We start from the raw sequence: 14,061 nt of genomic DNA, 5'->3' as shown, positions 1-14,061 counted from the left end.
CCAGGCCTGGTGACACATGCCTGTAATACTAGCCACTCAGGAGGCTGAAGCGCAACAACTGCTTGAACCTGGGAGGTAGAGATTGCAGTGAGTGAGCTGAGATTGTGCCACTGCACTCCAGTCTGGGTGAGACTCTGCTCAAAAAAAAAAAAAAAATTATAGTGTAAACTGGTACGACTACTTTGGAAAACCATTTGGTAGTATTTCTAAAGCTGAGCATGTGCATACTCTCTAATCTTGTATTTCCACTCTTTTGTATATACCCAAATTAAACACATACATATGTGCACCAAAAGATATATCCATGAATGTTTATAGCAGCATTATTTATAATCTAAGCCATTCAATGTCCATCAACTGTAGAACGGGTACATAAATTGTGTTATTAGATGCTGTATAGCAAGTGAAATACTGCCACCTACAGCAACATGGGTGACTCTCACATAATGTTGAGCAAAAAAAAAAAAGCACAGAAGATGTGTAATCCCATATTTACAAAGTAAAACATGACCAGGCATGGTGTCTCACACCTGAGGTCAGGAGTTCAAAACCAGCCTGGCCAACACGGTGAAACTCCATCTCTACTAAAAATACAAAACGTAGCCGGGCGTGGTGGCAGGTGCCTGTCGTCCCAGCTACTCAGGAGGCTGAGGCACGAGAATCGCTTGAACCTGGGAGGTGGAGGTTGCAGTGAGCCGAGATCACACGACTGTACTCCAGCCTGGGCAACAGAGTGAGACTCCACCTCAAAAAAAAGAAAAAAAGAAAAAGAAATTGTTAAGATTGTAAATGTTATGTTATATGTATTTTACCACAATTAAAAATTTAGAAGAACTTTTTCAAAGAGAGAAATAAAGAAAATGGAGAAAGAGTGAGAAAAGAGCATGAACCTTTGAATTCAAATTTGTTCATGAAAATAATCTGGAAATTTTGAAAAAATACAGTGAAGTTCACATTTTAAGGAAAATTTGCAGTAGCAAAACACAACTATGACAGGTTTTATGTATGCATAAAATTTCAAATAATGTGACTCCTCTGAGATTTTAAAAGTTAAACAAGAATCAAAATACCAGTTCTGGAAGGCCAAGTGAACTATAAATGCCAGGTAATGGTGTTAACATTAACTGGCTGACGAACAGAAACACAGTGCTACTGGGGGAAAACTAGTCAAGATTTGTAAATTTTGAATTATGGCATGCTGTCAAGAATGCATCCCGCATATAAACTGCACCAATCTCTACAAAATTCTTGGCCCCTCATTGGACAGTATGATTGAGTATGTCTAGGGTCAAATCCAAGCAATTGTATTTTTAACAGCTCCCTGGGATTTTTTAAGACAAATGGCCCCATGCTTCATTGTTTGAAAAACCTCTGGTCCTCCATAAAGGAATAAGTGCATGCATTCTATAAAAAAATTACTTGTGAACATGTATTATATGCTAGGCTATGAGGATATAATATGAAGCAAAAGTATAACAACCACACAGAGTGTATGTTCTAGTGAAGAAGTCGAACAATTAAATAAGCTGCTATTACAATAAAGTGCAATTACAATAACGGTCCTGTACACTACGACAAGGAAGACAGGGCATTATGGGACCATGTGTCAGGAACACTGACACATGGTCCCAACACTGAAGGGGATATATGAGCTGATATGCAACTGATGGAAATTAACCGACCAAAGAGGTTGGCCATTATCCTAAGGGAAGGCCAGGGAAAAGGAGGATCTCTCTGAGTGTAGTGTGGAAAATGGAACGAATTGGATTAGAGGAGGGACAGCAGTGATGAGAGAAGCTAGTCTCCAGCAGCAGTAGTTGAAGTGAGTGAGAATAAGGGCATAGGTCAGGGTACTAACTGTGAGAATAAAATATTTAGTAGAAATAATCTATAGGCCATGGTGATAAATTAGATGTGAAGACAAAAAAGGAGAAGCTGAGAATGATTCTTAAGTATCTGGCCTGGGTAGAAACTTAAACCACGCTAGCATCTCGGGATTGAGGATGCAGGGGAAAGACACTGAGTTTATTTGGGAAGGCTGAATTTCAGGCATCTGGGAATGTCCAAGCAAGGGTGGTATCAGATTTTTAAAAGTATCCTGATTAAAGAGTCATCAGCTGAGCTTTAAAACCATGACAATAGATGACATTACTCAGTGACTATTTGTAGGTTGAAGAGAACCCTAAGAAAATATCAAAGAACAGACAAGATCAGGCATGTTCAGGGTGGTATTGCAATCTACCCATCTGACATGTTCAGGGTGGTATTGCAATCTACCCATCTGACATGTTCAGGGTGGTATTGCAATCTACCCATCTGACATGTTCAGGGTGGTATTGCAATCTACCCATCTGACATGTTCAGGGTGGTATTGCAATCTACCCATCTGACATGTTCAGGGTGGTATTGCAATCTACCCATCTGACAAAGGTCTAACATCCAGAATTTACAAGGAACTTAAACATAGGCACAAGAAAAAGACAACCCCATCAAAAAGTGGGCAAAGGATATAAACAGACACTTCTCGACAGAAGACATTTGCATGGCCAACAAATGTATGAAAAAAATGCTCAACATTGCTGAGCATTGCAGAGAAATGCAAATCAAAATCACAATGAGATACCATCTCATGCCAGTCAGAATGGCAATTATTAAAAAGTCAGGAAACAATAGATGCTGGTGAGGCTGTGGAGAAATAGGAACACTTTTACACTCTTGGTGGGAGGGTAAATTAGTTCAACTACGGTGGGAGACAGTGCAGCAATTCCTCAATGATCTGGAACCAGAAATACTATTTGACCCAGGAATCCCATTACTGAGTATATACACAAAGGAATCTAAATCATTCTACTATAAAGACTCATGTACTCGTATGTTTATTTCTGCACTATTTACAATAGCAAAGATATGGAACCAACCCAAATGCCCATCAATGATAGACTGGATAAAGAAAATGTGGTACATATACACCATGGAATACTATGCAGCCATAAAAAGGAATGAGATCATGTCCTTTGCAGGAATATGGATGAAGCTGGAAGCCATGAGCCTCAGCAAACTAACACAGGAACAGAAAACCAAACACTGCATGTTCTCACTCATAAGTGGGAGTTGAACGTTGAGAACACATGGACACAGGGAGGGGAACATCACACACCAGGGCCTGTTGAAGGGTGAGGGATAAGGGGAGGGAACTTAGAGGACGGGTCAATAGGTGCAGCAAACCATCATGGCTCACGTGTACCTATGTAACACACCTGCATGTTCTGCACATGTATCCTGGGTTGTTTTTTGTTTTTTTTTTTAGAAGAAATTTAAAAAGAAAATACCAAAGAAGGCCTACAGAGGAAGTCTAGAAGGGTGTGGAGAGGTCAAAGGAAACTTTGGGGACTGTGCTGAGTTGGAAGCTAAGAGGGTGTTCCAGGGAGAAACAGTCAACAATGTCAGAGGCTTCCAAGAGTAAGATAAACACCCAGAAGTGCCTTCTGGGATTGGTAATGTGAAGGTCATTCACAGTTCGTCCAGGGGTTTGAGTGAGTGTGGGGAGCAGGCATGGACTAGAGTAGCTGGACAGGGAGGAAGGCAAGGTCATGGAGAACATGAGCGTAGATGGCTATTCTGAAAAGTGTGGCTATGAAAAAGGGGAACAGAGGAAAGGGGCTGGGTGAGAGGCTTGCTTTTGTACAGGAGTATGTTCAAGTTGGAAAGACTTAGACATATTTAAATGGTGATGAAATGGGTACGGGAAAAAGAGAGGAACATAAGAGTGTTCACTGAGGAACAAGCCAGGCTGCAGGTTTGGCTCTACTACTCACATCTGTTTGAACTTGAGTGGATCTTTTCGTCTGTCTGGGCTGTGGCATCCTTCACTGTTAATCGCGGGGCTTTTCTCTCTCTGTGGTTTTCCAACTGCACCTCTCAAAGCTGTCTGAGTGCCCACATTTCAGCTTCAACCACAGAAACTTTACCTCTCTCTTATGTGTTTTTAATTAACTTAATTTTAGCAATTTAATGCACGCACATACTTTGGAAAAGCAAAATAGTAGTAAAAGAATTATGGTAAAGAGGAGTAACTTCTTCCAGCTCCACATCTGCCTACTCTCAACCACCCTCAATTCTTGTGGATACTTTTCTCTGGTATTTAGACCCATTTAGCTAAATTAAATTCTTATCTCCGTATTTCTTAAATATAGACATCCTCTGATTTCTATCTCACCCTACCCTTTCTTCCCCACCCCCAACATAATAATATCCCAATTTTTAGTTAATAGTGTTTGCATTATCATAAGCACACATGTTGTTCACTGATTCTGCCGCCTTTTGTGAAAAACCCATCATTTCTCCTGTCAACAATATTTCCCTCTTTTGTCTCATTCATCTTGATTTCCATGTAATGATTGTTATTTTTTTCCCCAAACGTTCTGCCACCTCAAAAGCCTATCACTATTTTCCCTGTTCTTGCTTAATCATAAGACTTCCTCAGAGAATCTCCTCCAGAGCCTTCTGTGGTTCCTGGTCTGCAGCAGAGCACCCTGCTGATGCTGGGACCCACTTTCTCTCTTGCCCATGTGGAGTTGGCCTGCTTCCAGCTGCCACATCTTTCTCCTCCAGACCACCCTTGCTTTGGTGCACCATGTCCTCCAGTGGCTTGGGAGACACCGCTATTGAGGACTGCATAGCTGAAAATGCTTTCAGTCTACCTCCACCTTTGATTGATAATTGATTGGTGATAGAATTCTGGCTAGAAAAAAAAATTTTCCTTCAAAAATGTTAATGCATTGTGCCATGATTGTCTGGCTTCCATTTTGGTTGTGGTGGTGTCCGAGGTGATTACAATTTCCTATTTCTTGACCTTGTTTGTTTTATTTCTCTTGGGAGATTTTAGGTTTTCTCTGTATACCTTTATTTTACAAATAGACACCTTGTTATGGTTCTGTCTTTATTCATTTTGTTGGTACTTGGTGACCCCTTACATTATGAAGATTCATGTCTTTCAGTTCTGAGAAACTCTTGAATGATTTACTTTGTAATTTCCTCCACTTTGTTTTTTCTGTTTGCTCCTTCTGGGGTTTCTTTTAGTTTGATATTGGACTTTCTGGTTTAATCTTCTATTTTTTCCTTCCTTCCTTCCTTCCTTCCTTCCTTCTTCCTCTTTCCCTCTCTCTCTCATTTTGTAGGAGATTATTTTGACTTTATATTCCAACTTTTCTATTAATTATTTTTTTGAGACAGAGTCTTGCTCTATTTCCCAGACTGGAGTGCAGTGGCATGATCTCAGCTCACTGCAACCTCCACCTCCATGGTTCAAGCAATTCTCATACCTCAGTCTCCCAAGTAGCTGGGACTACAGGTGTGCACCACCATACCCGGCTAATTTTTATATATTTTTTAGTAGAGGGAGGATTTCACCATGTTGACCAGGCTGGTCTCAAACTCCTGACCTCAAGTGATCTGCCTGCCTTGGCCTCCCAAAATGTCTATTAATTTTAAAAATGTAGCTACATCGTATATTTAATTTCCAAGATTATATCCTTTTTAATAACCATTTGTTCTTGTTTCATAGATACAATATCTTCTCTTACCTCTACAAGGATATTATCTCTGCCCCACACCACACACATACCTATATAAATCCTTCCTATCCTTTAGTCCTTCGGTTCAGCTCCAAATCCACATTTTTATGAGGACTTATCCAATCAACCCAATTCTCCAGTATAGCATCATTATATTCCACACCATCTATCTCCTATGTCAATATGTTAGGCTTGCGTTGCCTCCTATTGAAGGATAAATGTCATCTCCCCGATTACACCTTCTCATGAGCAGAAGCTGCTCTTGAAAATTAAATGGAGGATGCCCATATTTAAAATGTAATAGAAGAGTTGGAATATAAAGTCAAGATAATCTCCCATAAAATAAGATCGAGAAAGAGAGAAGGAAAAAAAGAAAATTAGAAGATCAAACCAAAAGATCCAAAATCAAACTAAAAGAAGCACCAGAAAAACTGAAATAGAAAAAAACTAAATAGAAAAACTGAAGTGGAAGAAATTACAAAAGAAATAACTCATCTTAGTTTAAAAGAGACGTTTCCTTAGCTTAAAAATTTTACTTTTCTGTATCAACCACAAGACCTTGTCTAGAATTGTGGGAATGTCAAGTGCTAAACCAGGGTTTGTTGATATGAATTAAATGATAAGCCATCCTTGTCCCTAAATATATAATATAACCAAATTTTAGAAATTCGTAGAAAAGTTAGAATATAAAGTCAAGTTAGGCTATCCCAGTTGGGATTCTTTAAAGAGTACTAAGAACATAAGTATTTGTCAAATAATATGAGTGCAGAACTTACTGATTTTTACAATTTTTTCTTTTACCATGTTTCTTTGAATAATTCTATTGAATAATTCAATATTCAGTAGCAGTATTGCTTTTTATTTGAGACAGAGTCTCACTCTGTCACCAGGGTGGAGTGCAGTGGCACCATCTCAGCTCACTACAACCTCTGCCTCCCAGGTTCAAGCGATTCCCCTGCCTCAGTCTCCCAAGCAGCTGGGACTACAGGCACGCACCACCATGCCCGGCTAATTTTTGTGTATTTTTAGTAGAAGTGGGGTTTCACTATGTCGGCCAGGATGGTCTCCATCTCCTGACCCTGTGATCCACCCACTTCGGCCTCCCAAAGTGCTGGGATTACAGGCGTGAGCCACCGCACCTGGCTTGGTATTGCTTATTTTTATTGAGTCTTTCTTGAAGCTCTCAATTTAGATTTCATAGAAAAAAAGCTTTCGTTTCCCACTCATGTTTCATTGGTTCATGAAATATTTAATTAAACTGTGTAACTGAAATACCAAGAACTAACTGGCACAAGCAGGATCAGAAGTAAACACATCTAAATCTTTGTATGTGACTCAATCAGTAGGAACAGAAGGACTTGAGTGTTCTGGAAGTAACCTGCCACCCTCTAGTCTTTAGCCTGCCAGCAGCATCAGTGAGCAGAAGGAATGAAGGGCGTTAGACTGTCCAGTCAGTTATGTGGGCGTCAGTCAAGAGAGTGTTGACTGTGCTCCATTTGTATACCAAGAAGAGGGAGGTCTCTGGCAGAAATGGATTCATGTTCATCATCTGTCTTGGGTTCCCTTGCAATCAGAGACATACATGGGCCAGCCAGACCCTGAGATATTGTACTGGCCTCTCGAATAGCTGGGATTACAGGCACCTGCCACCATGCCTGGCTAATTTTTGTATTTTTAGTAGAGACAGGGTTTCACCATGTTGGCCAGGCTTGTCTCAAACTCCTGACCTCAAGTGGTCCACCCACCTTGGCCTCTGAAAGTGCTGGTATTACAGGTGTGAGCCACCGCTTCGGGCCAATATTATGCTGTTTTAAGACCGAAGACTGTGCACTAATCTCTTAGCACTGAAGATTAGTGCATAGTCTTTGGTCTCAAAATATCATGAGGCTCACAGGTCCAGGGGGCCAATTGTCTTGGTCTCATTAGAACCAAGATCCACCAACCTAAGCTGTGATCTCCTGGCCATGATGCCTTAAAGGGCCAGCAGGACTCTGCCAGGCCTCAGAGTCTCACCTTTTTCATCTCCAGGATGGGATCCCCACTCCCACCCCATTTCCAGCAACTTGGGCCATCAATACCAAGCCATGTCTGTGCCCTACCTCCCTTCTCCATCCCACCTACAACAATCAGGCTTTGGAGGAGTCAAATATGGATTTTCAGAGAGGAAATAGGTTGTCCAGTTAGCCTTGGATGGCCCCTTCCAGAACATGAATTATTTTTCATGACAGTGAGCCAGGTGGAAATTGGAAATTCTACTTGTGTGACGTTCTTCTCTTAGGAAGGGAAACCTCTAAGTATAGTGGAGCTAGGTTGGCATGAGTGGCCAGAAAGAATATTTGTATTTTATTTTGGTCATACTCAATGGACCAGCATCACTTTGTAGCCACCATAATCACAAACATAAAGGAAGCCATCATTCACGGTCACTGCCCCTGGGGGAACAGAGTCTTCTGCAAACAGGGGCTTGGGAAAACCCCATAGAAAATGTAGCTGGAATACTGTATGAAAAATACGTGGCAAAAAGAAATATCAGCCTCTCAGTTAGATGAGGGTTGCAGCTATATAAAGCCAAAATGGAATCAATTCAGTTGAATCGGTTGCGTGATAAATTTAGTGATGTGAATGTTTTACCTGGCCCCGGTTTGTTCAGAAGCAACATAGGCCTCTGTGTGCAGAGAAAGGTGGCCACACTGCACCAGACTCTACAAAACGGTAAGTATGTTTCTCCTCTCTCAATATCCTGGGCTCTCATGCCTTTCTCTAAGGAGTTTTCTTATTCCTGCTATGGACATCCCATAGTTGAGTCATGAACAAAGATTTCCTTCTAGATTGATAGGAAGAATAGACAGTAAAATTAAATTTAAAATCTTACCCAATCCCCTTTGACTCTTGTTTTTAATTTTCCTCCTTTTTCTCTGCATTTTAATATTAAGTGGCACTAGAACAGAGCTATTCCCCCAACCGAGTGCATTTGCTTTATTCTAGAGATGTCTTTTCTTTTGCTCTCATGGCAGTTCATTTGGGACTGAGTCTATTTCTAGATCACTAGCAGGCTGACTCCCTTCCTGGCTGGCAGGCCATCCCCAGCTGTGGCAGTGCTGCACCACGTCCATGAGCCCGGACAGAGACTTCCACGGAGCAGTGCCTCCTCTCTCGTCCATCTCCTTGCCTGGCTTATCGGGCCCAACCCAGCAATGATCTTCACTCCCTGACAGTCAAGGAAACAGGCAGCTGTCGACCAAGCCTTCTCAGTGGCCTCTCTCCACACCCGAGCCCCCCACGGCCACCTCTACTTCCTTCTTCTGCATGTGGAAGACTGGCTTTAATTTTCTTAAAGATTTTTTGAACTATCTGTGATCCTTCCCCCTAGACTCTAGAATGGCATCGAAAGACTTTCTTCTACAGATGTTTCCTCATCTCATTCCCACGTTAGACTCTGGATTTTTGGATCTGCTTATTCTTCCTGTGCTAGATAGTCTCTAGTCTCTTAGAGAAGTGGGACTTCCACATGGTGGAATAAGTACCCAAAACATGGCCTCAGGGAGACAATAGGTCGCGAGTTAACACTATTCGTATCATAGCCAAAAGGTATTAGATATGCCCAAGAAGTGACTGCCCCTGCCTGATCACAAAGGTAATTCCACTTGAGGGCAACACTTTTTAAAAGTATGTTTCAATGTGTTCTCTTAGAGCAAGCTTGTCCAACCCCTGTCCCACAGGCCACATGTGGTCCAGGCTGGCTTTGAATGAGGCCCAACACGAATTTGTAAACTTTCGGAAAACATTATGAGATTTTTTGTGTGTGATTTCTTTTAGTAGCTCATTACCTATCATTAGTGCTGGTGTAGTTTATATGTGGCCTTAGACAATTCTTCTTCTAATGTGACCCAGAAAAGCCAAAAGATTAGACACCCTGTCTTAGAGTATCCATCCTCCTCCATTACCATCCTTCTCCCACAACACTCCCCACCCCAATAAAAAGGTGTAGTGAACCCCTTCTCCTACTCAGCAAGTAACAGGATCCCTCAGGCAATCACCATAGAATTAGGCCTTCGGGTCAGATAACACCAACATTACCTTCTGTATAGAACCATAAATTCTAAGCTTAACATGAACAGAAGGAAGAATCTGTGACATCAGATCACTGTGCAACAGTTGTTTCAGTGGACTAAAGCAATAGGTTGAAGGGCTTTAATAGAAAGATGTTTATTAAAAATAATAATGTAAAATCCCTGCCCCTTCCTATATTTGCTTAAAAAAAAAAAAAAAAAACTTGCTATAGGAAATAAATGGTCTGTCTAAACCCAGGAAAATAATAACAATGCCTCTCTTTCCTTGTTTTAGGGAATGCTGTCGATTTTTTGGAGACAATGGCTTGACTTTGAAGGTGTTTTTTACCAAGGCAGCACCCTTTGGTGTTCTTTGGACACTCACAAACTACCTGTACTTACATGCAATAAAGAAAATAAACACTACGGATGTCTCCGTGTTGTTCTGCTGCAACAAAGCTTTTGTGTTCTTGCTCTCATGGATCGTTCTCAGGGACAGATTCATGGGAGTGAGGGTAAGTTCCTTATTATCTGTCTTCCTCCCTCACTCAGTCATGTCAACCAAAACCTGCCCATCGGCTTGCTTAGCTCCATGTGCTGGACCATGAGCATAAGCTGCTGACCACTTTCCTTCTGATTTGCAGCAGAAAATGAGCCCAGCAGAGGGCCCGGTTCTTGGTGTGCCTTGCCAACCTTCTTGCTTGCAAACCATACTAGACAAGCATTCATTAAAGCACCTTTCATTTCAAGCATTTCAACAAGCATTCCCTAAAGTGTGTGCCAGTCGGGGACCCAGCCTGGGAATGGCGATATGCTCCGCTCTCTGCGTGCTCACCCAGTCTCTCATGGGCGGCTTTCCCGGCTGCAGTGCGTGGCATGACCGTGCCCTGCAGCCTGGAGCTTTCTGCTAACACTGCCACTCTCGGGTGAGGATGTGGGTGAAACCCGAAGGATCCTTCCGCATCCATGCATGCATGCAGTCTTGGCCCTTTGCCTGGGCCGTGTGTACACAGCCAGAGTGGGCCAGACACACTCATGCTAAATCCCAACTGTGAAGGGCCAGCTTCATTTCCTTCTAACCAATGACCAAGGGGGAGTGAAATTATATCCCTTGAATTACCGCTCATTTTACAACCGAGACTCAGTCAATAACATTAGAAGCTAGTCAAAGTTAGCTCGTCGGATTTCATAACAGCTGTATGAAATAGGACACGTGCACTATCAAATATCAGCTGAAATAGAGAGAGAGTCCCCCGAATAGAAGAAACAGGAGACGTTTCGCACAGGGCAGAACACTAGTGACTTCTGACTGGCTCCCTCTTGTGGCCAGGAGCTGCCACTGACCCGTCATCACCTTGCTTCAAACCAGCGCCGTGAGCATTTGGCCAGGCCGCTAGTTCTTTTGCAGTTAGTGTACAGCTTTCCCCTTCAGCCACAAAGCTAAGAGCCGGTTTGAGGGGCAGTCCCATGAAAGCAAGCCCTGCTGGCCACCAGTGCAGGGCCCTCTACTTCCGGTCTTCCCTCACTGTCCTGGGAACAATGACATCACCCTAATGGTGCATGCACACCCACCTAAGTTACCCAAACAGCAGTGGGGACATGAGTCAACTTCTGAGTTATATTTTTAGCTTGCAGTAGGGGGAAATTTTGTTTTGAGGCTTAATGTTAATTTTGGAATAAAAACTCACTCTCTGTGCCACCAGAAAAGCTTTCAGCAAATAAATGATCTGATGCATCTCTGCAAGAAATGCAGTTACTTCTCACAGTGAGCCACCCAGCAGCCTGCCTGCCTCGATGCTGAAGACTTGAATGTCCTGGGTCCCCCCGCCACCCACCCATGTCCTTCCTGACTTTATTTTGATGTAAAGAGCCAGGAGAATTTGTGGAAATTTTTGGCATGACTCAGATGTCCCTAGAAAATTCCAAATGAGACCCTGTTCCTGGAAGAGAAGCTTCGAGGTTAATTCTACATCTAGCAGAAGAAACCCATTTTTTTTTTTTTTTGAGATTAAGAGAAGGAGGTGTGAAAAACTTGAAAAGTACTCCTAAATTCATAGAAAGCAATATGATGCTTCTAGATCTATATTGCTATACACGGATAAGACCCCTCCAACCCCCCATCCAACAATCATCCTCGGAATATGGCACATTCTGGCCATGCTGGCCACTTGATTGGTTTGGTCTGTTGCTGATCACTGTGTATGGAGCCAAGTTTTGTGTTGAAGGCCTTTGGTACTAGACTGACACTGAATGAAGCTCCCAGGAGCCAGGGTCAGTGATGGCATTGATGGCATTTTGTAACTTGCAAAGCACTGTGCAGTTGTGAGTCTCTCTAATAATCATTATTCCTCTCAGAAGTGCATGACCTGTCATCTAAGAGCTTCCTGCCACAGGTTGTGTTGGGGCTCCCTTTTCTCTTCTTCAGGAGTTCAGAGAGCTAGCAAAATCCATCATGAGACACTGCCACGTGCCAAAGGGACTGAAAGATTCTCCTTGATAAACAGATGGAGATTTAGTTCCAAGATAATATCTAGCTGGTGCATGGGACCGCTCAGACTTCACTCAGACCTGGGTTGGCTAGCGCTGTCCATTAGGTAATTTCCAAAAACTGAAAAGAATTAACATGGTTCTCCATCCTGGATGGCTGAGCATATGAGCTTGAGAGCCAAGCAGACATAAAAACCATGTTGAAGGCACAGCCTTATGTTTGTGGAATTGGCTGCTAAGGAGACTTGTGTTATTAAGGCAATTACTCAAACCACAAGGGCCATGGTTCCTGGAAAACATCGATAAGTCTAGGTCATGTGCACAGATCCAGAAGGAAGCAAACGTGTCTTATCATGCTGGGGAGATTCCTGGCCATGTACGGTGTGAGAGGGTGAGAAGCCATTGGAGTGTCTGTTTGGAAGGAGCCAAGCTGGCTCCTTGTGTCGCCATCTGACTCTCTGCTTGGGTGTGCTTTCTCTATGTTCCCTGGTTCTCCAGGTCAGGGTTCTAGCTCAGCGATGGAGATGTCCTAGGCTAGAGTCAATGACAAGGTCACAGATCTTGGCTCCACTCTTATAAGCTGTTTGGACCTTGAGCAAACTAGTAAATGTCCCTGACCCTCTGTTAAATGGAGAGAATATTACTACTCATCTTAGAAAGCAGTTGTGAGAATAAGATGATGCATGCCTCGCACATAAAACTCAATAAGAGGTGTCTGTTCTCAATGGCATTCTTATTATTCCTTCTCAATTAGAGGGGGTTGATGGATCAGCCCAATTCTCTTGTTGGTGGATGAACATTTAGAGAGGCAGTTTAATGTAGCAAAAGCAAGAGTAGGATGAGAGCAGGTAGAACCCTGCGTGTACACTGCCCATCAGCTGTGACTAGGCTGAGTGAGACCACCCACAGCCTCTATGTCAAGGAAAATGGGAGGTGAGATTCTCCGATTGTTCAGGGCTGTTCGGGACCACCCATCACAGTGAGGGTCTTTAAACCAGGAAGGCAGGGGAAGGAGCCAGAAGGTGAGCTGAGAGGTCACCCATGGGGTCCTCAAACCCTAGTGGCACATTCCTGGGGTTCATGGACCTTTTTCCAAGATCAGTTCCCATCTCAGTCAGATTCCAGCTGATGTTTCCAATAATCAAAATGTGGACAGTGTTTCAAAAGGAGCCATCCATTCCCGAACAGTATCTGGTTCTGACTCCCTTCTGTGTGGGGGCTGCCCTCTGCAACCTGAGCCCAGCATGGGGAAAGACACAGTGGACAGGCAATGGTGGAGCTCACAGCCCAGGCAACTTTCTTTTTTTTCTTTTTTGAGACGGAGTCTCGCTCTGCCACCCAGGCTGGAGTGTGCAGTGGCCGGATCTCAGCTCACTGCAAGCTCCGCCTCCTGGGTTTACGCCATTCTCCTGCCTCAGCCTCCCGAGTAGCTGGGACTACAGGCGCCCGCCACCTCGCCCGGCTAGTTTTTTGTATTTTTTAGTAGAGACGGGGTTTCACCATGTTAGCCAGGATGGTCTCGATCTCCTGACCTCGTGATCCGCCCGTCTCGGCCTCCCAAAGTGCTGGGATTACAGGCTTGAGCCACCGCGCCCGGCCGGCAACTTTCTACTCTCAGAAGTAGAAGGAGTGGATTAGAGGATCCCCCAGTTCCCTCCAAACTCCAGTATTCCTTGAGTCAATGAGAGCAGGCCAGGAGCTGAGAGGGAAAGAGTTGGGGGAAGGATGATTAAAAATCAATCCATTTTTCCCTTCTGTAAAATCGCCTGAAGCTGTGCAAATCTAAAAAGCTTCCAAATGGGACTATGTTTGGCAGAGAACATGCAGTCCGCCATGTTTTGTTGTTTGCTGTTTTTTAGGTTTTTTTGTTTGTTTGCTTGTTTGTTTTGCAGAAACAGGATCTCACTGTCACCCAGGCTGGATTGCAGTGGTGCTATCATAGCTCACTGCAA

General features: G+C 43.2%; 1 protein-coding gene across 2 annotated transcripts in view; it reads left to right on the top strand.

Moving 5' to 3' along the window:
- SLC35F3 (solute carrier family 35 member F3) overlaps positions 1-14,061 on the top strand; it is a 401,456-nt gene that overhangs the window by 375,607 nt on the left and 11,788 nt on the right. For both annotated transcript variants that reach the window (XM_033196820.1, XM_033196822.1), the window contains one exon: positions 9,918-10,137. In XM_033196820.1, the coding sequence (XP_033052711.1) occupies positions 9,918-10,137 (220 nt within the window). The remainder of the gene's footprint in view (positions 1-9,917; positions 10,138-14,061) is intronic.

The sequence above is a fragment of the Trachypithecus francoisi genome, unplaced genomic scaffold, assembly GCF_009764315.1.
Source record: "Trachypithecus francoisi isolate TF-2019V2 unplaced genomic scaffold, Tfra_2.0 Lachesis_group5, whole genome shotgun sequence".
NCBI lineage: Eukaryota > Metazoa > Chordata > Mammalia > Primates > Cercopithecidae > Trachypithecus > Trachypithecus francoisi.
This window is presented reverse-complemented; position numbering and strand designations above follow the sequence as displayed.